At 38.1% G+C, this 26074-nt stretch overlaps 1 protein-coding gene and 1 long non-coding RNA gene across 2 annotated transcripts in view; one reads left to right on the forward strand and one right to left on the reverse strand.

Annotated features, from left to right (window-relative positions):
* Window positions 1-111: 111 nt before the first annotated feature.
* LOC141436860 (differentially expressed in FDCP 6-like) lies at window positions 112-25365 on the reverse strand. The gene is given in 10 exon segments (XM_074099942.1): window positions 112-1417; window positions 1754-1878; window positions 2202-2338; window positions 3375-3511; window positions 3730-3919; window positions 4401-4630; window positions 5055-5303; window positions 7006-7146; window positions 10931-11119; window positions 25158-25365. Coding segments are annotated over 10 exon segments (1632 nt in total). The 5' UTR covers window positions 25251-25365; the 3' UTR covers window positions 112-1276.
* The window catches only part of LOC141436862 (uncharacterized), a 281086-nt gene continuing 266831 nt past the window's right edge, over window positions 11820-26074 (forward strand). Inside the window, exon 1 of the long non-coding RNA XR_012452344.1 lies at window positions 11820-12051. This is a non-coding gene — a long non-coding RNA (uncharacterized lncRNA). The remainder of the gene's footprint in view (window positions 12052-26074) is intronic.

Below are 26074 nucleotides of genomic sequence, written 5' to 3' on the forward strand. Positions count from 1 at the left end.
AATAATTGTGGTTTGATTATAATTAGTTATGATATGAGATTAGAAGAGGTATGTTTTGTTAAGTGCGTTTTGTTTTAGTTACATATTATTTTGGATAAATAATAACTATTATATAATGATATACAAATGGCTCTTTATTTATTACGTTACGTATCAATCAATACAATAATATACCTAGTAATAAAATACCAATTTTAACTTACTCTCATCTCAATAACGTAAGTTTCATCAAGAATTAGATCACGATTAAAATAGGAATGAAATTGTCAGTTATTCCATATATTTATATCATAATTTATATTAACCCTTAATAAGGCCCCATTTATTCGAGCATAGGTACCACCACAGAATTAAAAGCAGCTATCGAATACATACCAAACACAGAATATTTTTAAAGCTAGTCGCATTTTCAATAATTACAAGGGAAATTGTAACGTATTATGAAATTAGTAAGGTACAGTTTCCAACTCAATGCAAGTGGTCGCTAAATCACATCTACCTTATTAAGGGTTAAGTGGCTAATTTACAATCCCATGCTAATCGCGGTTCGATAACATCCAAACTACCATGTTTTAACGCATTCACTGCCACCGACGCATATATGCGTTTTCGGAACTTCACCCAGTGCCGCTTTCATAATTATTCATATATATTGAACGCACATGTGCGTCGGTGGCACCTGTGGAAGTCAGGAAGTCTTACAGAAGGTGCTACCAAATTATATCGTTCGCTTACTTCACATTTTAATCTATACACTACGTAGTAACCAAAGGTGGCACGAGGCGTGTGTGGCGTGAGCCACCATGCACTTCTTCGCAGCTACTTTTGGGTGGTAAATTAGAAAATAAAATAAAAAGTTTTGGAAACTAAATCGTGTGACATATTGAATGAAATTGATTGTGAGAATCTCAAAAAAAATGTTTACAATTTTAAGATAGGTTTTGAAGTTATTTAAGAAAATAGACGAAAGTTTGACCATTTCCATCTCTTGACTACTACTGACTACTGACTAAAAATTTTGATAAAACAAATACAAATTAATTCTTTATGCGCTTATGAACAACGGGAGAGGTCAAAAAGTATCAACATCGAATGTAGAAGTAAATTCAGACAGTAATATTTCGAGTCCTCTTATATTATTATTTTTTCTTCTTCTCTCTCTTCCATTTTGTTTCTGTGTCTGTCGGTATTTTTTAACTATATCCAATATCGTTTATATTTTATTTATATTCCACCCCTTTCTTCAATATTGTGCTCTATCTTCATCATCAGATCATTATCTCTCATCATCATCGAAGACCTTCAGGTGTCGTATGGACCTGACGTCTATCAGAGTGTCGGATGAACTTTTTGTGGTCGGCACGAAAGATATAGCACGACGAGCCCTTTCAGTTGTTCGTAGGACAGGATTCAAGTCCTAAAATAAAGAAAAAGTTGGGTTTTATGGTAAATTTTTAAAAAGATTTTATGTTTCAAGGTGTAATATTTTTCCAAATGCTATTTTTGCAAAGATTTTTGGCAGACTGCGTTCTTTGTTTTATTGTCACAAGAATGAAATTAATCGTCGCTTTAGCTTCGCTTTTAGGTCACCTGCATCTGCCACAGCGGAGCGTACAAAAATATCTGAAACTTCCTATCGGCACTAGAAATAGAGTCGTATCAGGTATATTTGCACGCTTTGTTATGTCAGATGTTGATGATGCTGACTGTACTATGACATTCATTTAATTGTAGGTAAAGGTTGTTATCTCACCCGTAACTGAACATGTAGAGCCTGGGCGGTGTGTTCAGTCTTTGAGATCTTTTCTTGGGCCGCTCTCAGTTCTTCATCTAGTCGCCGTTTTTCATCTTCAAGTTCTTTGAGCCTTTTCTCTGCTTCTGAAATCCCATCCACAAGGCAATTGTATATAGTGATACGCCATCATCAGCGACAAAACTTGTACCTAACACTCCTAATCGCTTCGCTCGTCTACTTACCTAATTTTTCGGAACCTAAATTGTTAAAGAAGTGAACAATTTACCAACAACCTGGGCATTTCTGGCTTTGTACGGGGAACAAGGTGTTTTTACACCTTGTTGTTTGTTTACTTCGCCCTGCTTGGCTTAAACTAAGTTATTGACTATATCGCAAATTACAAGTTACTTCCGTATCTTTAATTAATAATAAGTAATTGGAAAAACATTAACTTTATTAAACTTACCTCGGAACTGTGCCTCCTTCTCCGCCTGCAGCATTTCGAACTGTTTTCGTTTTAATCTTTCTTCTTCTAGCATTCTATTTTGTTCTTCTTGGAGCCGCTCTAGTTCTTCGCGTCTCTCCCATTCTTCTGCCAGAACTCTAAAACGAGGATTATTCCAGTTATAACAATCATTGCAACTATCCATATTGACACTACTTTGAAAAAGTCTCGTATCTCAAATCAAATTAAATAATGTTCACTTCACTCAGAAAATAAGTGATCGTTTTTGAGGTAGGTACAGTTAGCAGCAGAAGTGAATGCAATCAAAACGATCTACACATGACTTTACTGCCAAGGTAATAAGAGAGGGTTTAGATCATTTTGAGAACCACAACTGCTCATCTTCTTCTGCTGCTGATTGTACGCGTATTTTTTGAAGTAGTGACGAATATCACTACACATAGTATTTATACAACATTTTTTTTAAACCGGAAAAAATCCAATCACTAAAATTAAGTGAGTTAAGTAAGCGGCGGCAGCGGCGGCTGTTAATGTTGCTATATTACAGCGCCGCTTATTTATTTAACACTTATTTTTAAAAGTCACTGAACTAATGTGGTTCAGTGTGACGAGCACGATCTATGTTTTAATTATTTGCTCGTATTACAGGCCACACCCGGTATATACTAAAGTACTTCATAGTGCTAGCGGTACACCCCGAAATTCAGTAAAAAGCTGCAAATGGTGTTAACAGCATGAAAATCGGAACGATTGATCTTTAGACCATAGGAATCAATTTGTCCCATCGTGTATGTAGGTATCTAATGAAAGGGCTTACTAAGCCAATTCTAAAAATATATCACATCATTATATTTCAGTCGCTTATTTTAAATTAATATAAAAATCATTTTCGAAACATAACAAGTTTGGGCTCCTCCAGATATGATACGGTTGAATCATTATTTGTAAAATATACCTAAAATGATATTTTATGTAATAGCCTCATATCCAACAACATTTAGTATTTTTTTATTATTTTTTAATAATTTGCCGTTCCCTGCCTGCTTCCCTTTCTTGCTCGCTCGGCAGCCAGCGGCGCACACAGTCACTCACGCGCTAAACGCTGATCATACTGTTTTGTCAATAGGCGTCTACCCGCTTAAATTTATTTAATCGCATAGCATGTCTACACACCTGGCTTGAAGAGCTCTAACGATTTCTTCGTCTTTCTTTGCCTGTGTTTCTTCTTGCAAGAGGCGCTCCAACTCAGTTTGAGTAGTCTTTAGTTCCTCCAATTTCTTGTTGTCTTGTTGTGCTAACTCTGCCAATTCCTGTATCGAACAAAAATAAGTTTCCATGTATAACATGGTGCTACTTGCGCGTGACTTCACTCTGGTATGTCTTTTTCTATATAGTTTTGAATTTCAAACTTGTATAACTTTGTTGTATGTAAATGTAGCTCAAAAATTGTTTTTCCGTTCGATAAAACACACTAACAACTTTTGATTTTTAAAATAAATAATATTCAAATACCGAATTCCAAATGTACCTGCGCCTGCGCCTCCGCCGCCAGTCTCGCTCGCACCTCATGCTGCAGCCGCGCCCTGGTCTCACGCACTTCGCGCTCCCTCCGCGCCCCCGCGCCGCGCCGCCCCGCCCTTGCCCGCCGCTGGTACCCCTCCGCCCCCCCGGACACTGCTGCTGCTTGACGAAGGGCTGATACCCATTGGAGACGGCTCCTGGAAAGATGAATTTAGAACAACTTTTTAGTGTAACTTGTTACCATAGTAACGTCTCCTGAGTGAGGTACAAATCCACTCAAAGTTAGGAGTTGTGACAGTTTTAAGGCAATTCCTTCATGACTCATCTAAGGAGGTACAGTTGAATATTCAGAGAAAGCGCCCTTAAGTTTTAGGTTTGTCCGGGTATACATTACGTCGCAATATGGGTACTATAAGCTACAGGCTAGTGGTAGTTAAGGCCCTACTATAGGTACTCCACCCACACGCAGCAGTCGCTATTATGATGTCGTGGGGGTGTCATCCCGAGCCTACCTTATGACTTTCGGTGTCCCTGGGACTCTGATACTCAACGCCTCGGCATCCAAGGTCCATCTGCAAGCAGCTGAACAGCTGGTCAGATGAGTCACGATAGCGAAAAGAACCTTGCATTGGTGTTAATGGAGATGCTAAATAATCTAGACTTAAGTGTTATTATTACTTATGGTCCTGCGTGCCAAATTCAAACGTCCTCTCGGGCGTGATGAGCTGGAACCGCTGTATCTTCCCTTCCCCGGCGGCCGCCTCCACCGAGCAGTACTCGTCGATGGCGATGCGTCCACACTGCTCCTTCTGGGCGGAACTCTTGTAGTACGTCAGTGCACAGGGCTGGAGCACGCACCAGTATTCGCGCATGGTTGGTAACAAGTAGCCGCGTTTGAAGAGGTAACCCTGGAATTTTCGAAGAAGTGGTCACTATTAAGCTCGATTTAACCATGCAAGGAAAATTGAAAAAGTTGCATCACTTTGCGGTGCCTGATTGATCACTTAACAACTCCGATTGATAATGTGTATCATTATTATTAGTATTAACGCATTCACTGCCACCTGACTTCAACTGGTGCCACCGACGCACGTGTGCGTTCAAAATGTATGAATAATTAGGACAGCGGCACTGGGCGAAGTTCCGAAAACGCATATGTGCGTCGGTGGCAGTGAATGCTTTTTAAAAGAAGTGACATGTAAGATAACCCTTTGTGGCCTAAGTACTTAACAAGTTTGTAAAATAAACGTTTTGATTTTTATTTATTTTTGGATATGGCAGACGTTCAAAAAATTAACACCTTAAACTTAAATTTGTCAACATACACAACACCATAGCAATCTACCTTTTTATAATATCCTCGATGAACACGTCATAGATCTCATCGACAGCTTCAACTAGTGCTGCCGCGTGGAGTTGCTCGCAGCAGTACTTGGCCTCGAGCACGGCGAGGAAGGCCGACCACTTGAAGTGGCCGATGGACGAGCCCAAGGCTTCCCAGTCGGCGGCGTCCCAGCGGAGCCCGAGGCAGTGGACCAGTTGCTCCGCTACTATGCCCGCCTCAGATGGTTGTAGGACTACCTGAGAATCATTATAACGCAGGTATGAAGTAAAATCTCGAAGGAATAAATACTTAATTGTAAAGTATATATTTATTGTTAATTTTCAGTGTAAATCGAGCTTAACAGACACAAAAGGAAAATGATAATACGTTACGATGAGTTAAGACAGCGTCCCATTCAGAGGTTTTGAATGGACAATCACCGGAGGCGGCGTTGTAATCTTAATAGGCTTAAGTAAATGTGAAGCGGAAGACGGATCAGCTGAGTGACTTATGAACGTTAATTAAAGGTCTTTGAACTCGTCCCGTTGTAAGATAAAGCATAGATTCCATTTCATGATCACTCACAAGTCCAAACAGAAAATTCCAATTTGACACAAGGAAAACTGGCCATTCTAAATGTCGTCAAAAATGGAATCATGTTTATTTGCGTAGATTCAGAAAAAATACAATTTGTACAAGTACCTAGAAATTTGGTCATAAAACAAAAGCTAAATAAAATTATTTGTATCATCATAATTACATTTCGGACCATACCGTCGTCGTCGTCGTCTGAATTTCGATCCGAATTAAAAAAAGTCAATTAATGTGGACCATTTCCATTTGTACTGACTGATAGTAAATCCATCTTCTGCCTGATTTGTACGGCCTACTGATGGCCACAGGCCTCCTCTCGGTATAACAGTGTATACTGTATAGCCTCGTAGTTCTCAAGCGGTATACACGACTTTATGCACTTAACATAAGGACGTGTATATATATTTTTGTAACTTTGGCCGTGTCGATATCTTTGCACTTGACTGTAGGTACTACCATTGCTATTTCATCAAGGGTCAAATTTTCTGGCGTATTGATTTGAGATACGAGATTTTTCAAAGTAGTGACAAAATTATTTCCAAAGGAGATTGTAACAAAGACAAAGTCAATGACATTTCACGTAGCCCTTAGCAACATGTGGGGAACATGTGCGCACGAGCATAATGATGAAGTCTGATTAATATCGCGTGGATATTTGATACCAGTGACGTCAGAAACCCGAGGGAGGTCTCGTCTCGATACATATATAGTCTACGTTGAACTTTTTAACTCTTTAAACATTCTTAAATTATGTTGGTTAAGTGTTGCAGTGAAATTGTTTCATTGATGATCAAGTAACCTTTGAGGTAATGAGGTTCCTTTTACCCAATTAGGTACAGTTAAATTAAATTGAAAGCCAAACTGGGCGATATTTGCATAACTTTTCTTAAAATGTAGAATTATTCGTGCTATGTTACTTTCTCCTGCATTCACGTGCGGATCCACCCCCCCTCCCCACCCTCCTTACTGACGACTGAAACCTGAAATTTGTATTTTTACACATAATTTCAGTTTTTCGTAAGAGAGACCTGAAAAGGAATCCTTATAGAATCAATTTTTTGTCTGTCAATACCCTTTTTCTCTTGAACGCGTGGAGGTACAGTCGAGTTCATAAACTTGTGAGCAAAAATTCGATCAAAAATATCTGAACACGACTCTATTGTTAACGGCGTAGAAGTAAACGCGTTCAGATATTTTTGGTGAAATCTTTGTTCAAAAGTATATAAACTCGATTCTATCAAGCTAAAATTAATATTAAATACTCGGGTCTCCAAACTCCAACTCAAGTCATGAGCAGCAGTGAAAAAATCAAAGCCCGCAGTCAACGCCATCACCTTCTACTTCAACATAAAAGAGACAACTTACCACATAATGATTAGAGTCGTCTGCATCCTGCACCAGGTCGGCCAGGAGGCAGAATATGCGGAACAGCTTGAAGACTGAGTCGTCGTCGAACACGGGCTTGTCCCGGATGACGTATTGCTTGCGACACACCAACCAGCATACCTGGAAACTCAAATAATGACTTGTGAGGTGGATGAGGATACAGTGATCTCTCTCCAGGCAGGTGCTATGACTGGGAACCGAAGTCCGAAGGAAGAGCGTCGGAAGTTGTATATACAGTGTGTTACCGGCAGGCAGGCTTTTTTTAAGGGAGCTTAAAGTAACTTATTTCTGTGACTTAACCATGGCATTAATTTAATTAATGAACTAAAATTCAGACTGTTAGCTTTCTGACAAAATTATACATAATTGCCAGCAATGTACAACAAAGTTAATTGACAACTACAGTGGTGGTCATGTAATTAAGAACGATTTGAAGTTCCAGATTATTTTTAACTAAATCATGTCATGTGTAGTCGTGGTTCCTTCTTAGAAGTAACTAGTTACGTTATGAAATAGCCACATGAATAGAGCAAACGGGATTAAGAATAAAGAATAAAATTGCTGTCATTTTTTTACAAATTTTGTTTTTATTTTCTTTAGTAACAAATTCAAATAGTAATGAAGCTGGACAAATAATTAAGAACGATTTATTGAACTGTTCGAAAGTTTTTTTTATTTGAAACTTAGATTAACTAAATCACACTAACGTGAAGTTTGTACACAAAAAAAGCAATGTAATACATTTTAACTAAAATTAATAGTTAGTAGCATGTCCACGGCTTTTTATTACTGCCTTACACCGGCGAGGCATTGAATCTATCAATTTTTGACATTTCGCGAGAGAGATAGAGTTCCATTCTTCTAAGAATACGTCATACAGCTCTCTTAAATTGCCACACTGTCGATTTGAAACCTTTTTCTTGACTTCGCACCAAATATGCTCTATTGGGTTAAGATCGGGGCTGTTGGCTGGCCAATCTAAGACAGAAACTGATTGCGATGTGAGGAATGTCCAAATAACCGGAAGCACGCCTTCTGCATATGGTAACATTGTTTCTTCCAGTATGTTTTTGTATTGAAATTGATCCATGTTTCCTTCTATCAGTCTAACAGGTTCAACACCATGTCCAGAAAAACATCCCCAAATTTTTACATTTCCTCCGCCATGCTTTAAAGTCACTTTTGTGTACTTTGGGTCGAATGCTTTATTTGGAGGCCGTCTTACATATCGTTTGCCATCAGAACATACCCTATTTATTTTTGTCTCGTCAGAAAAAAGAACGTTTTTCCACTGTCTGACTGTCCAGTTTTCATATCTTCTTGCAAATGCAAGCCGGGCTTGCCTATGACACCGTTTCAACATAGGCACCTTCCTTGCTATCCTTCCGTGCAACTTTTCTTCTACCAAACGCCTTCTAATAGTGCGTGCCATAAGATTGCTGAAGGGTTGTTTTCGCCAAAATATTCTTTTCTCAACTCATTAGACCCTTTAAAAGGATTTTGTTTTGCCAAACGAACGATATTTCGATCATCTCGACGAGATGACTTTCTTTGTTTAGGTACACGCGGAACATTTGAAGTAGTTTGATACGTGGCAAAATGCTTTATGGCGTGGAAAACCATAGTTTTTGAACATTGCAGATGATCGGCTATGTGTTTATACGACCAATTCTTGTCGCGAAGTTTTAGTATTACTTCTCTTGTAGATTTATCACAACTTTTATTTTTCCCCATTGTTTTTATATGAAGCAATCGCCTTTAAGACTATTACGGCACTAAATGGCGCCAAAATTATTCGAATAATAACCTAAAACCACAAAGCGGCGGTCCGTTCTCTATTTAAATTTGAATAAAAAATAAACTATTCAGCGTTCTTAATTATATGACCAGCCAGTAAGTAGTAATACTAGGTTTAGATGTAATGTATAAAGTTTATCTATTTATTTTTTAGCCAATTATATGTATAAATGAATTTACGGCTAGTACGGAAAAGTTTTACGATACCGAGAGAAGTACAAAAATATACATGCAGTTAGTAACACTTGTCAGTTTGAAAAAATCTTCTCTATAAAAAATCGTTCTTAAGTATATGACCACAACTGTAAATGTAAATGACATCCGACAGATACTTTGCTTATTACTTGTAAATTTACCTTATAATTTTGTTAGAATGTTAACACAGTCTTAATTTTATGTTATTAAATTGAAAATACAAACTGAAATAAAGATGCACAGAAAAAACAGAAAAATAAGACCATCACTGGGAATCGAACCCAGGTCCTCGGTAATCCGTACCGCGTGCTATACCGCTACACCACTGATGGTCAACGGTACCGACACGAATTTCCCCTATGCACCTCATATCTCAGCTTGTTTGTTTCTTACTTAGTCACTTAAGCAGTGACGCTAGCGACATCTATGCCGTAGCCCTCATCGAGAAACTTTTTTCGGCACTCCATTGGAACTAACCGCTCACCCGGACAACAGATATCGTTACTAAGCAATCAAATTAAGATTGGTTTTTTGGAATCTTTTTGTATCTGTAAAAGTAAAAATTTGGAATTGAAATAAAAAATACAAAAAGATTCCAAAAAACCAATCTTAATTTATGTTATTAATTAAATTAATGTCATGGTTAAGTTACAGAAATACGTTACTTTAACATCCCTTAAAAAAACCTGGCTCCCGGTAACACATTGTATGCGACCGAGTTGAGACACTTCGATAGCGTGATGTTAGATTGGGTTGGAGTTTCTGAGTGCACTATACTTCATTTTTTTAGCATTAGAAAGAAGGTGAGAGATCTTGACGCGTCTTTTTATTGAAAAACACTTTTGAAAAAGTAATAGTTACTGTTTTTTTAACAACGTTTTTCAATAAAAAGAGTCGTCAAGATCGCATCGGTGGACCGATTTGAAAGCGGTTTTTTTTATTTGACAGCAGGTTTTCTAGCAGTAGTTTTTAGACATGTTTTATCACAATCGGTTTAGCCGTTTTTGAGATATTGAACTTTGAAGTGACAAAGTTGGGTTACGTTAGGTTAGGTAACTTTTTGTTGGTTAGGTTACTAAGTACCTATTGTGTTTCAGTTTTACTATTTTGCTGTTTTTTAAATGTTAAATGTACTTACCTATATAAAATCCTGATGGTCCCAAAGGAAAACCAGCGTCGTCCGTACGGGCGGTATTTTGCTGATTTGGGATTTTTTCTTACTCCATTTACTCGTAATGCCACAAATAAAGGTTTTCTTTTATTCTTAATAATGGATTCCCTGATCGCTACAATCCAGCCGTATTTAAATCTAGGGTGAATGGGCATTTATTAAGCTGAGTTTAAGTTTAGAAAAATCGTGCAAGTTGCATTACATTGCGGCGCTCGATTGACCGCTACAAACTGGTTGGCTTTACGGCCTCGCAATGTAATGCAACTTGCACGATTTTTCTCGACAGTCTAAACTCGGCTTTAGGCAAGTATGCTCCCTTCGTCCACATCTTCGCTTATCATCAGACGTGATTGTGGTCAAACGCAAGTGGACATTTCTATCCACCGTTGTACCTACCCTGAGTTTATCTCTCCGATTTCAACAAAATTTGGGAGGTAGACCCAGTCCATGATTCCGAAGCTGTTAGAACAGGGTCTCAAGTTGTTTCCACAAAATATTGTATGGATGTGTCCATTTTGTTACGTTTTTTTTTTTAATAATTTTTGTAACAAAACGGATAATCCATGGATGTGTCCCTAAAATATAAAAACAACATCCATACAATATATTGTGGACACATCTAGAGACCCTTTTTACCTCCCAAATTTTGTTGAAATCGATGAGATACAACGGTACAACGGTACTCACGGTACAACGGTAGATAGAAATACCCAAGCCATTTCTGTATAAAAAAAATCTTACCTCACTGATCTTTGTCTCGAATTCCCTCACAACTTGTAAGGTGGCTGTCTTTGGCAGACTGCTGAAGACCTCGTGCTGCAAGTAGTAGCGGAACTCATCGAAGGTCAGCTCCTGAGAGGAGCGGAAGTGGTCCAGTCCCTTCTCCACTCCGTAAAGGTCGAGGAGGGTGCCGATGTTTGCGGTTAAGACCTGGAGAAGAGGAATAACATTTAGCCTTCTTAGTCGGGCCAATCAACTATTTTACCGACACCTTGGGCGTCTCTTGCGTTACCAAAATTGTCACTGGCGTTACCAAAAAATCGTACTTCGCTTCGCAGGTTTGTGCAGTTTCCTCACGATGTTTTCCTTCACCGCAAAGCTCGTGGTAAATATCAAATGTAATTCCGCACACGAATTTCGAAAAACTGAGAGGTGCGAGCCTTGGTTTGAACCCACGACCCTCTGCTTGAGAGGCGATAGGTCAAACCACTAGGCCACCGGCTTAAAGAAAGGGTCATAAGTTTTGTAAATTTGTCAAATTATTTAAGCACTAACCTATGACCCGCCACTCCGTCTGCGTAGGATTTGTGTATCGTTATCCCGCAGGAACTGCCATTTTCCGGGATAAAACTATCCTATGTCCTTCCCCGGGACTAAAAATGTATGTATACGTACTTACCGAATTCCATCTGAATCGGTTTAGACGTAATGAGGTAACAAACAAACAAACAGACAAAAATATTTTAAAAATATATTTTTAGTAGGATGGTAGTGCTTAAAATCTAGGAGAGGGACATAAGTTTTGTAATTTAGAAAATTATTTAAAGCACAATAATTTTTATTTTATATAATGATTTAAATATTATTTAAAGATCTTTATTTATTGAATCATTTGTACTTTCTATAGTAGGTACATTCGACAGTTAATCTGTTGATTCGTCTTTTCTCTTATCGCTCACCTATGAACTTGAAATTTGGTGGTACTTAAGTATATTTATTATCAGATAGCCTCCATAAGGACTTATTGTAACAGTAAGTAAGTTCGTGTGTGGCACTTGGTACAGTCAAGGGCAAAGATATCGACACGGCCAAAGTTGCAAAAATATGTATACACGACTTTATGCACTTAACATTAAGGCCGTGTATACATATTTTTGCAACTTTGGCCGTGTCGATATCTTTGCCCTTGACTGTAGAACCCTGATGCAGTCAGCATTTGCCGCACTTATCAACAAAAATCTTGATAAAAAAAGGCAGCAGAAGCTCCCTGTGACAAGGTTCTACCAAGTCTCACGTACGAACATGTCAAGGTATAGGGCCTTATGAAGGCAAGCTAATTGGTTATAAAAACCCGCCAAGTTCGAGTCACCGCCACGAAAAAATGAATGGCTTGCTTGACTGTTTGCTTGCATCAAAGTTTTTAACGAATTATAAGTTTTAAATCTTAGGTGTACTGAACATTATACGCTTTGATCGTTATATCTGTCGGCGGCCGATCGTAAAATCCGCCAGATCACGAAATTCCTAGGCATATCGTGAAATGCCGCCATTTCATGAATTGGCTAAGGGACATCCGCCATATCGTTCAAAACTCACCGTTTAGCGATTTGCCTAGTGACGTTTAGGCAGATCATGAAATTCCTAGGCATATCATGAAGCGCCGCCATTTCATGATTTGGCCAGTTTAGGCAGATCATGAAATTCCTAGGCATATCATGAAACGCCGCCATATCGGTTCTGGCACTTCGCCGGCCGCTGCCGCGGCACGCTCGCTTCGCTCGCTCGGCTCGTGCGTCGTGATCACAATTAATACTAACCACTCCTCGCTTCGCTCGTCGTACCTAAATTTTCTATATAAATAAATAACAACTATACTTTATTTACCAACAAAATACTAACCTCTAAAATACGGGCAGACGTCCATGGTTTTTTCACATTGTGCACAGAATCCGTTTGATTCACATAAAAAGAACGGAGCTGATGTTCAAAAGCTTCTTTTGCACTTCTATTTTGAATTCAATCACTATTTTCGGTTTAAAGATCATTTTGTTGCGACGCCGACATTTTTCACGCGCTAAACAAACACGGCCGGTCAGCTGGGCACGGCCGCCATTGCATACACAGCGCCGCCAGTGGCCAAATAAGAAACTATTTTACGATGTGCCCGGTATAGAGCTAGGAATATCGACGAATGCGTTGCTCTAATCGATCTGCCGTATTATTTCTCAGGCACATCGTGATATGCCTGGCCAACGTTTAGGCATATCATGAAATGGCGGCGTTTCACGATATGCCTAGGAATTTCGTGATCTGGCGGATTTTACGATCGGCCGCCGACATATCAATTGATATCTTCTTCTATATATATAAAAATGAATGTTTGTATGTATGTCCTTTATATAATCGTAAACTATGCATTTGATCATGTGACGATCTTTAACAAATTTGCATGTGCCCACGAAGGTTTCTAAGTTGGTACGACCAAAATTTGACGCGAGCGAAGCCGCAGGCAAAAGCTACTTATTTATATGTAAAGAACGTTATAAGTACCTTACAAAATTAGAAATTTTAAAATTATACTTTTCATTAATTATATCTAGTGAATGTTATACTAAACGAGTTTATATAAAGTGAGCGTAAATTATTATGAATATTATAATAATAAGTTCTTATATCTCATATTACTTACGAGTCCGATATTTTTACACGCTCTTCTGTGGCAGATAAAGGCAGGCATCTGTACAGTGGAACCATTAAGGTGGAAGTTTAACCCATGAACAGTAAACGCCATAATGACAAGCCAATACCGGCCAAGGATAATATTGTAACATTAAGCAAATAAAATAAGCAAGGTATGCCCACTTAGACACTGCATTTTATTCAAATTGTAAGGTTGGTCATCTAAGTTCAGTAACTAAATACATAAGTAAATAACAAATAAATCTTACACATGTTACCTAAAGTTTCGTGATGATTCTTGGAAGAGCTGAGTACTGAAGTTAATGGCTCTAAGGCACGAAGGCGAATTGTGTAGGCTTTTAACAAGTTAGGTTCAGTGTCCACTTCAAGCTTTATTTTAAAGCAATGGCGCAGCTGTCTAAAAGCTAGGTGGTGCCGCGCAACGTCACCGCGCAATCCTAACCAGCATAGTACCTAAGTAAAGCTTAAACTGAACTGAAAACTTAAAAAAAAACAGCCACCCACATTCCCAATAAGGTTTTATTTACCCTTTAACTAATCGAGTTTGTTATTTGCCCATCACTTATCAACTCCATTAAGTTTAAGTGAGTAGCTTAACTTTACAGTGGTCTCCAACTCATTGATAATTATTTCATTATTCGTCTATGTTTTTTTTTGTGTTTAGTAAAGTACAAAGAGACAATATATTTACCTTACCTACTTCCGTTTGGTCGGTTAAAAAAGTTTAGAATTGCATTTCTTAAATTGGCAGGTAGACAGTGAAATTTTAAAGAAAGAAAGAATGAAAGAAAATAAGTACATTTATTTAACGCCATAAAAACAGACATAGAACAAATACAAGACATACATGACGCTAAACAGGCCCCCACTCAGCATAATGGCACGACAAGCCGTGGCGCTGATTTTCAGTGAGGACCTTATCTAAAAATTAACTTAAAACCAATTTTCAGCATTAATTTTCTTTGAAACTTATTGCCGAACGCAATGTCTGGTACAACTTAGGTGCAAGTCTACGCAAAAGAGAAGTAGCATTAGTCAACAATAGCTTAGCTTTGCTTTCAGTACAGCACGGTATTTGTCGCTCGCCTCACAAACCACGTATGCGCATGCCTCGTATTATGTTTCCAAGCTTTATCTCGAAGAGTAAGTGGGTGCCTACGTAATGAGTAAGTAAGTTGTGTCACCAGTCACCACATACTAATTTACTATACCTAGTAGGTACGTAATGTTTCTTTTGTAGATATGTAAGTAGGTAGGTACGAGAACGTCTCGTATATATATAAAAAAGGCAAAACTTACAAAAATAAACTGGCAACATTATACTTACCCAAACTGCGCGTTTTCCGCGAATCCTAATAGCAGTTAAATTTCAAAGTATACAGTTTATACTGATCTTTACAAACAGTAGGTGTGTTTTCTTGTAGTACCTAACCAATGATGGCTATTGTTTTTTGTCTCACCAGATGGCGCACTGTTGCGTGAGGTTTTTAAGTATGGCTTTCAAAGTCTGTTATTACGGGCGTGAAAACAAAGTTTAGATTAAAATCATATTTAATACACCTTAAAACCGTACCATAAAAATATCGAGCATGCCACAGTGTTGCATAGTCCCCGTTTTGTTCGGAAACAAGGGAGGACAAAGGTTTCCGAAACACAAAACTGTCTCAAAACACAGACATTCATCGGCCTCGAACGCATATTTGCCATAATTAATTTCAAATGTTGCAAAAATTCTCAAAAAATATTTTAATTATAAATAAACCCGCGTAGCTCACCCAAAAACTATGAGATTTGACATTCCGGAGACCTCACGCTACACCAGCGCCTCTAGCGGCGAATTCATACGCGATAGCCCTCATTACTTTGCCCACGTCATGTCTGCTCTGCACCATAACAATCGTATGACTCATTTACTACAGGCTGTGAGGCGAGGAATGACCTGAAACGCCCACAAGCTTATTACGAAAATTATAGATTGCTATCTAGGCGTACTAGCTCACTAAATATAAAGGTAGCTACGCATATGTATGATACGGCTGACCAATAAATTGCTTTAACCCGTCGGATGCGACAGTGGCGCGTAAATAATTAGCTACTTGCCAATTTTTGTTATTAGTTACAAGCACTTTTTAACATAGGGTACTATCAACATTAAAGTTTATGTTATTTATGATAGAGTTTGATTTAAAATTACATTAAGTCCTTTATAAAGGACTCTGGGCGTTAGGGTGCAAATTTCAAGTCAATACTAGAAGAGGATACATGGAGTTGCAAGATATGAAGCTAACAAAAAACTAAACAAGTTACTATAATGAATGAACTGCAACCCTTTATCTTTCTGTGTTCGTTGTATATGTCAAATGTCATACGCACCTACCAAAACAATCATAGTTACATTCTTATCGTTGTTTGTAATAATAATTGGGCTTTCCGTGGAAGTATTTACTTGTGTTTCCTTGTCCATGTATTGATTTCGTCGATTATCAAATTTATAGTAATTTTAACCTCGTCAGTCCCCGTGTACTTCACAAAGTACAAATCAATGGTAAGAATAACTGCCGAATGTACTTGGTGAAGTACAATTTTTTCAATGAAATATGAACTTAAAATTTATGTAATTAATTTTCAAAATCACAAAACTTAGAATTCTGGCCTCGGTGTCTGTAGAAGTAGAACCATGTATGATAAAAAGTCAGGACTTACGAGGTTAAAACTATATCAATGTCGCTAACATTGTATCAAAATCACTCCATTTTAATATAAGACAAGCAAAATTTGCGAGTACTTCAGACAGAACTTCAATAAAGTAAATTTGATCAAAACTATTCAATGAGATACCTACCTATCCAAAAAAAAACCAAGCAATAGAAAGGTACCATCAGCCAAATATATGGTTTACCACCCTAAAGTTGATAATCGCTTGCATGTCATAAAACAATAATGCCAATTGACGTGTCTGTCAACTTGAAAGTTTGACTTTAGCAACATATTAATTTGATAGGAACTTGTTAAAAAATTGATAGACCACTTATTTGGCTGGTGGTACCTTAAGCAATTCCAATGTCCTACTAAAATATAGGTAGCACCAGCACCTAGACATTAGGAGTAGCTATTTTACTACACCTTAAAATGACACGTCCATGTTTTTGCATCAGTTCATAAGCATAATAACTTTAATGTCTTCCAGCCGGCGGAGCAAAAAAGCAGTGCTAGCAAATTACGGCCAATCTTTTGCTTAGCGATTTGAAAAATTCAGTTTTGTTTATACACAAAAACTAGTATTTACCCACAGCTTTGCACGCGTAATAATCATCCAAGAGTTGAATTGAAATTCCGGGATTTTGTTTTGGTATGGTTATTAATTATTATTACGTATTTTAATTATCTGGCAGGCAGGCGGCAACTGATGCCTGTATCTGGCTTTTGAAATTGGTCATAATGGATTGTTTATCATAACTCTTTTTTTTTCTGTATCCATTAATTGTTCCGAATAGCAGTAAAACAAACCTAACCTAACCTACAGTAAATTTATAGGATGACCATATAAAAATTCAGAAAAATTTACGGTTTTGGCAGGAAAAAATTATGACTAACACAAAATTAGATATAAACATTACGACTTGGTAAAATTATGCGCCTAAGTAGAGACACACCGAAAAAGAATAGTTTAAAGTTATTTACTTGTCTTGTTTTAAGTCTTGTGACCTTTCGTCGATCTTTATTTAGCACATACCTCCTGCATACGTACTGTTAAAAGATGATTCACGATGAGACATAATTATTAGAATATTTCAACCAGTTTTACCTACTTTATAGCAAACATACTGTCTACTAAGAAGTTTGTTATGCGCCTAATAAACTAATAATAAATAAAGCCTTAGTATAAAACTAATGTTTAATTAAACTGGGATAAAGGTAGAGAGACAGCGACCTGTATACTGGCGAGCAAAAATAAAGGGTTACTTTTCATGCAACTCGGTATGGAAATGAGCCGTTATATTTGTTCCTAAGTGTTTACGACAATTTAGCTTGCGCCAATTTAAAAACATTGCATTGCATCTACTTATCTGGAAATACAGACGATGGCAGTGAATTCCATTCCTTAGCAGTTCGCATTATAGATAATAGTCAGAAGTACCTAAATTACGCTCCCAGAACAAAAACCTTTCCTGAAAACAATTTCTTAACAATTCACGTTCCAAAATTAACATATTGAATACCATATTACCGTAAAAATTATACCAGTTGTAAACAAAGTTACTTTGCTAAGGTTAGCACTACGTTATTGTTATGTTCATTAGTCAAGCCACTGGATTTTTAGTTGTGTTAGGAAGACTATTATTTTCAAAAAACAGGCACAGACGTCAATAGTCCATAATAGTCCACAGAAAACATAACTATAATACTATAATAAACATAATAGTAGCGTTCTTTAGATTATTTCTGTCTTTAAAGCTATGTAAGCTAGCTAGGTTCTCGCGTCATGTCTCGGTGTGAACCTTATTTTTTTTGGTAGGTACTGTGCCCTTAGTGTAAGTTTTCGGTTACAAAATACGTCTCGATCGCGTTCACGTTAAAATCTCAATTTGTATGCAAAGACGAACAGCGCCTCTAGCGGAACGTTTGCGATGTTCGTGTTTCCATACGAATTGAGATTTTTAAGTAAGAGATTTGTAAGTACCTACATTAATATAATAACACTATTTCATTTGTATGAAAATGGGAAATCTAAAAACTTTCGGCGAAAAACGTTTGGCAACCTGGTTCATTTCGCAACTTTTCATTTCCCAACTGCTTATTATTTCTTAAAACTGTAAATATTTCTGAGTTTGCGAAGTGAAAAGTTGCGAAATGAATAAGTTGCCAAACGTTAGTTGCAAAATTAACGGATACCGATATATCCATATGCGTATAAATTGATTATTTTTTAGGGTTCCGTAGCCAAAATGGCAAAAACGGAACCCTTATAGTTTCGCCATGTCTGTCTGTCTGTCCGTCCGCGGCTTTGCTCAGGGACTATCAATGCTAGAAAGCTGTAATTTTGCACGCATATATCTGTCTCTTTCTATCCCCACCCTATACCGCTCAACAGAAGCTGAGCAGTGAAAACGATTGCGATTTCAAGTGTGTTAGACTAGAAAATAACGTCAAAGCAATAAAGCTGGTGTGATATACGTCGATTCAACACGTCCTAGTACCGCTCCGTCCTCTACCAAAGCACACCCGTAAACTTCCAAGTACTCACGCGGTCAATAAGGAATGTCTAATGTCTATGCTAATTAGCTTATACCTCGTGACCAATGGCGCCATGACATCCGGTACCTGAACTTCGCAATTTTATTTATTCAATACCCTAGAACTACTTGAAATGCGCATTGCTTATTCTAACGTTTACAATGTCCTTAAATGGCCGTGTATTTGCTGTGGCATTTTAATCTACAAGGTGTTAATTACATAATATAGGTTACCAACAAAAAGTGGAAAAACCCTCGACTTTGGCACTTTATAGTTCAATATCTCAAAAATGGCTTTGATTTTGATGAAACATGTCTAAGAGCCATCGCTAGAAAACCTACTTTCAAATGAAAAAACCGCATTCAAATCGGTCTACCCGTTTAAGAGCTACGGTGCCACAGACAGACACACACAGACACATATAGCGGTCAAATTTATAACACCCCTCCTTTTGCGTCGGGGGTTAAAAACAGAAAATATGAAAGTAGTTTGTTCAGAGGGGATAGGATCGATTATACAAAACTTTAATCAGGTTGCTTTACCCCGATTCTATATGACTTAATGCCGTTATAAATGGTGTGGGAGTCATCATACTTATTATGCACGTACTCGTACTTCCTGTTTTATTAACCCCCGACGCAAAAAGAGGGGCGTTATAAGTTTGACCGCTATGTGTGTCTGTGTGTCTGTATGTGGCACCGTAGCTCTTAAACGGGTGGACCGATTTGAATGCGGTTTTTTTTATTTGAAAGCAGGTTTTCTAGAGATGGTTCTTATTGAACTTGTATTTACCTATAGTAACAACGACGAAATCATATTCAGATGCCGAAACGCTTCCAGAAAAGGATTGAGAACCTACGGCAGTTCACCTTGCTTACAGTCGACTTACGGGGAATGTAGGTGCGAGATGATAGCACCGTCACCAATTTTTTTTTAATCTCTTCTCTGATGACAACCCTATAGCTTCGGGCGCCTTCGGCTTTTCTCGGGGAATGTCGCGTAGGCGTAAACAGAGCGTGAATGCGATACAAGACTGCTGGCATTTATTGTAATTTATACGCTGACTTTTTGCAAATGGCAAGCCTTATCTGTAGGGACAAGTTTTTATGAATTTATTGATAAATCAATTCTGTTATGAGTTTTACATTCTATGACAACGGGAATGAATTTTAATTAGGAATAATCACTATCCTACTGTACAGGACAGCCATCAGCACCAGTATCTGGCACTACAAAGCTTAGGTACATAAATATCTGATAGGACTAAATTTTATATATTACGAAGTACAAAATTCGAACCGTTCCGCTGGCGTATATATTATTTAAAACGAGAGTGAGAGGGACGGTACGATATGAATTCGATTTTCGAATTTTGCAGTAGCCCCCCAGGTGACGATCTTACTAATACAAAAGTTAAGATGTATTTTTCTCCGTCACCGAAAGTTCCTCCATCAAGAAAAGTTTTATAAGAGCATTTCAACATAGCAACACAACACATGCCATGAGTATGGTGCAGCTTAAAAAGCTTCCATATCCATGACGCATACCTTCGGAACGAGCTTTTGTGTACGCACTCCGCATACTCGGTGTGAAAGTAGCGTAAGTTGCGTTAATAAGCGTAATTTTGGTCAATTAGAGCTTATAAGTGTATACCTCGATAAATATGGGAAGTGGGGCGATCGGTACAGTATTTGGGCAGAGAGAGCATTGAGAAGTCAAGCGAAAAGTAGCCCTTTCATAATTATACTAAAATGGTAGTATTCCAATTTATAAAAAGTTGTTCCGTAAAAAAATATATGTTACTTTATATACGTAATTATAATTATTAGAGCTTAGAAACGATGGAAGGCATAAAAAATGTTTCCGAAAAAAATTGTGAATAGCTTTACAATTTTGTTTTACTTTACTGCTCTACAATACTGCAGTAGATGCAAACATTATTATGACAGGAAGCGCGATATTAGCAAAAAATAGCCATTTTCGTGACCTTTAAATTTCTTAAGAGCGTTTATTCCTGCTGAGCTGGCAACGTTGCATTTTTGTTAGTTTTTCTCGATTATTCCATAAAATTGGAATGAAAATTAATAATGTTGTCTGATAGAACAATTCTTAATATATAAGTTAATGTGTCTAATCCAATAATTATGCGTTATAGACTTTTATATTCTTTAAAAACCGGTCATAAACATTAATTCGTTTTTAAGGAATATAAACGCTCTTATGACGCGGACACCATATTTCACGAAACTTATTAGGCATTTTTAGAATAACTACCAAAATAATAAAGATAAGACTAGATAGGTTATATTTAGTGCAGTAAGAGTATATTTTTATAAAATCAAACGATATCAAAAAAAAACTTTAGCCATAATAAAGGCACCTATAGGTACAGTAGCAGTTGCCATCAGATAAGCTAAGGTGATCAAAAATATTGAAACATGAACTCTAACACCTTAATAATAGAGCGCATGTGCCGATATTTTTGACCACCTTGGCCGTTCCGAAATATCTGATGGCGACTGTACTAGTATCTAGCTCATACTGCTTTTGCGATTGCTTTAAACTTCTTTAAAGGTAGGTACATCTTTAAATAAAATGTCCTAAACACTTCTCCCGTTTTTCCCAATTTATATACTTACTTTTATAGGAATCATACCTGTTTTCATTACTATAGTACTCTTGAGTCATCCCAGCCTATATACGTCCCACTGCTGGGCACAGGCCTCCTCTCAGAACAAGAGGGCTTGGGCCATAGTTCCCACGCGGGCCCAGTGCGGATTGGGAACTTCGCACGCACCATTGAATCGCTTCGCAGGTTTGTGCAGGTTTCCTCACGATGTTTTCCTTCACCACAAAGCTCGTGGTAAATTTCAAATGTAATTCCGCATATGAATTTCGAAAAACTCAGAGGTGCGAGCCGGGGTTCGAACCCATGAACCTCTGCTTGAGAGGCGATAGGTCAAACCACTAGGCCACCACGGCTTCCACTAGGCCACTTGAGTAAATTACGTTAAATAGGTGAAAATGCATGACCTAGTTTATAAATGGCAGAATGTCGTACGTCGACGGCGTAGCTGAAGAGTGACGTCATTGGCTTCGCTATCACTGTGACCTATTGTGACCTTTCGACTGGGACATGTTATAAGACCATTGTTCGTGTAATTTGTCACTTATTGTGGCCAGTTACGACCAAAACTGAGATAGTAAACTTTGTGGACTAGCAAAATCTTAATTAGGTTCATCATCATCCCAGCCTATATACGTCCCACTGCTGGGCACAGGCCTCCTCTCAGAACAAGAGGGCTTGGGCCATAGTTCCCACGCGGGCCCAGTGCGGATTGGGAACTTCACACACACCATTGGATTGCTTCGCAGGTTTGTGCAGGTTTCCTCACGATGTTTTCCTTCACCGCAAAGCTCGTGGTAAATTTCAAATGTAATTTCGCATATGAATTTCGAAAAACTCAGAGGTGCGAGCCGGGGTTTGAACCCACGACCCTCTGCTTGAGAGGCGATAGGTCAAACCACTAGGCCACCACGGCTTTTTCAATATCTGGCACAATAGAATGTGCATAAATATCTGATACCATTTTATAGTTATATACCCAGGGTCGGATTTAGGGGAGGGCATCCGGGGCTACAGCCCGGGGCCGCCACAAAAGAGGGGCCCCCACAATAGACTTCAGTTTATTTTTAAATTCCGGCGAGTAAACACTAGTAAACAACTATTCATTTATTTGTTCACTTCAATTAGGCAATCAGTAAAATATCAAAATCTCAAATGGCCTTCATATTATTTGGAAAATAGTTTGAGGGCCTCCACTCCTTTGTTGTCCCAAGGCTTCCAGACCTCTAAATCCGGCCCTGTATTTACCCCAGGACTGGTTGGACGTGTCAGATATTTTTGCATGTTTCCTTTTGGCAGATATTAATGCAGGCTGTACAGGATAATAATACTCGTAGTCATAATAAAACAAATTTATTCCCTCATCTGTTATTGGATCATGACAAGTAAAATTTGCCTTGAAGGTAGACTTGCCATATCTGATAGTAGAAGCATTCCGCCTATTTTTTTTATTCGACTGGATGGCAAACGAGCAAGTGGGTCTCCTTATGGTTAGAGATCACCACCGCCCATAAACATCTGCAACACCAGGGGCATTGCAGATGCGTTGCCAACCGAGAGGCCTAAGATGAGCTACCTCAAGTGCTACTAATTTCACCGGCTCCACGCCGAAACACAACAGTGCAATCACTGACTTTCACTGAATGCTCCTTTCATCCACTGAAACGTTGACTGGTAGAGATCCCTTAAAGAGATAAGTTCACTTTCGAGGTACATGTATCTGAACATTTGTAAATTGAGTTTGTTTCTTTTTTTCTGTACAAGAAAGAGTTAAAATACATATATCAAGCGCAGCATTGGACGTCCACCAACGAGACGAACGGATGACCTGGCTAAAGCCGCGGGTTCCCGGAGGATGCAGGCCGCTTCCTATCAAAGCAATTGGAGTTCTACGGGGGACGCTTAAGTCCAACAGTGGACGTCCTGCAGCTGATATGATGACGATGAGGACTACATTTCGCAATATAGTACCTATTATAGTCAACAGTGACGTGGCGTCAGATATTTCCGTTGTAAAGCCGAAGCAAAGATCGCTTACATCTTTCATAAATTATACAATACAATACAATACAATAACTCTTTATTGCACAACAAAACAGCAACTAGTACAGAAAACACAGGTATACATAGAGATTCTCTAAAGTAAGCAATAGGCGGCCTTATCGCTTCAGAGCGATCTCTTCCAGGCAACCTTTACAATGGATAGAAGTAAGGAATAAAAGTTAGCAGTTTACATAAAATTAACACATACAATACACATACACAACAAATGTAAACAGATAGATAGGTAGATAGATACCATAACAACATAATAAATAAGCTAACTATAACATTCATACGCAGGATGACTGATAGTGATCTCTAAGCATAGACTTAAAGATAGGGAAGGACTTTGCGCGCCTCAAGTCTATCGGTAGGGAGTTCCATAACCAAGTGGCCAGGACAGTGTAAGAATAAACATAGAATTTAGAGTTTGAAAGAGAGACAGTAAGGAAAAAGTTCTGAAAGAACTTCTGAAGAAGAAGTTCTGAAATTATGTAAGTCTTGTTGTTCTATTTTGAAAATATTGGGCAAGCCGGTGGGAAAAGGGTTTTACGGATGCTTCGCCACTGCTACTCAACTAAATGCGTTTTAAACTTGGTTGTGTGTAAATATAATTATCTACACACACGCCATAGATACTCGTAAGTTTGATAGATCACTACATTATGTATGAGTCAATCTATCACGCTGTACCACTTTCAAATTAGGCGTAAACAGTGACTAATCTGTTTACTCAGGGACGAACGATAACAAAATTATTTTAAGTATCATTAACAAATTAAAGAGTAATCCGAGGCGGGATGATAAATTTAGTAGGTATTTTTGTAAGTAAGAAACACGTTTATTATAAAAAAAACATGTTTGGTATGTATTTAAAATTAGCTCCGTGAGATGTAATTTTACAAAAAAATTGTGAAAACCCAAAAATGACGATTACCTACTGCAAGTACAATTAGCAGGGCAGTTATTGTCAAATCGAGTATCTCTGAAGCGCATAACTTACCCCTTATTTCAGTATAGGTATTAAACTTATAGATACGTAGGTAGGTATTTAAGTGTTTAGGTACTATGCTGCCGTTGACTGGCGAGTATTTTTTACGTTTATAATCGCCATTTTTAATATTTTTTTAGTAATGATGCTATAAATTTAAGGCAATTAAGAATATTTTGGGAACATCATCTGTTATTTGTATTCTTAAACGTATAGGTTTTGCATGCATTATGCTCGTATATACATATGTATATGCATATAATAGTTCAATTATTGTTATTCTTATTTTTGTGTGTTTGTTTGTTTTGTTTATACTGTTTATTGTACAAAAAGGAAAAACAAAAAGGTTACATAAATAAAAGTTGTGTTAAGTACAAAGGTGGACTTATCCTTGCAGGGATCTCTGCCAGTCAACCTTTTATATATATTATTTAAATCAGTTTTGTAGCTTCCACTCTTTTTGATTTTTAAACTTAGGTACTCTTTGCGGGTTAACTGATTGCTTCTCCCATCCACTCAAAGGTTGACTGGTAGAGATCCCTCAAATGGATAAGTTCGCCTTTGTAGAATCTCAATGTTTGGCGACTGTTTTTTTTACATTAAAAAGCTACATACACATAATCTAAAGATCTAGTGTTAAGAAGAGTACACACCTTCAATTTGGACTTGTGCACCACGTCGTTATTCTGCAGGGCATCGAACGCATGCCAAATGCAGTTAGTCACGTTCTTCAGAAGCGCCGACATTATAATCACTGGCACATTACGAAAAATTTAAAACAAAAGACGAACGCGTTCGAAATCCAAACGATCGACGCGTGCACCGCTCGAGTTTGCGGTGTGAGCACTGGCGCTATAAGAAAGGCCGTGTTGCCAACTGTTTACAATAAATAGAGTCGCCAGGCTCAATGACTAAAGTCGCTAAAGCGAGTGAGTCCGCTTGAGGATAGAGCAGGCCAAGTGGTTCTTATGAATGCGCATTAGGGACAAGAATCGTCGATCAAGATTCAAAATACACGGAGTAGTCACGTTCTTTAGTATAAGGAAAGGCTTATGGCGTTTATTGAGTACAAGCAACTACCAACTGCCCACCTGAATCGACCCAATGCACTCCAATGGCCCTATTATATTGAACTTGTTGTACCTACTATAGGGGCGGATACAGGATCGATTTTGTTTTAGGTACCTAATATTCCTGAGTCCGTCCCCAAACTCGAAATCAGTTCATACTAAGTATCACGTCAACGAGTAGCTGCTTATTTTGAAGTCAATAAGCCACTAAATGAAACTTTTTATTTTGTTGCTACATCTAGCAGAAATCAGTGTATGTAGCGACAAAATCGATCGCTGGCAACACTGGCGAAAGGAAACTGGCTGACAGCTAACTGACCGATATGAGTTGCAACTTTGTGCAGTGATTGTAGGCCCTAGATTGTGGATCCGGCATTCTTTAAAACCTTCTGGCGCGTTTAATTTACGCAATTTTATTGTCATCATCATCAAATCATAACCAGCTATAAACGTCCCACAGCTGGGCACAGCCTCTTCTCGGGGTTTGAACCACGATCGTC

Source organism: Choristoneura fumiferana, chromosome 17, assembly GCF_025370935.1.
Source record: "Choristoneura fumiferana chromosome 17, NRCan_CFum_1, whole genome shotgun sequence".
Taxonomy (NCBI): Eukaryota; Metazoa; Arthropoda; class Insecta; order Lepidoptera; family Tortricidae; genus Choristoneura; species Choristoneura fumiferana.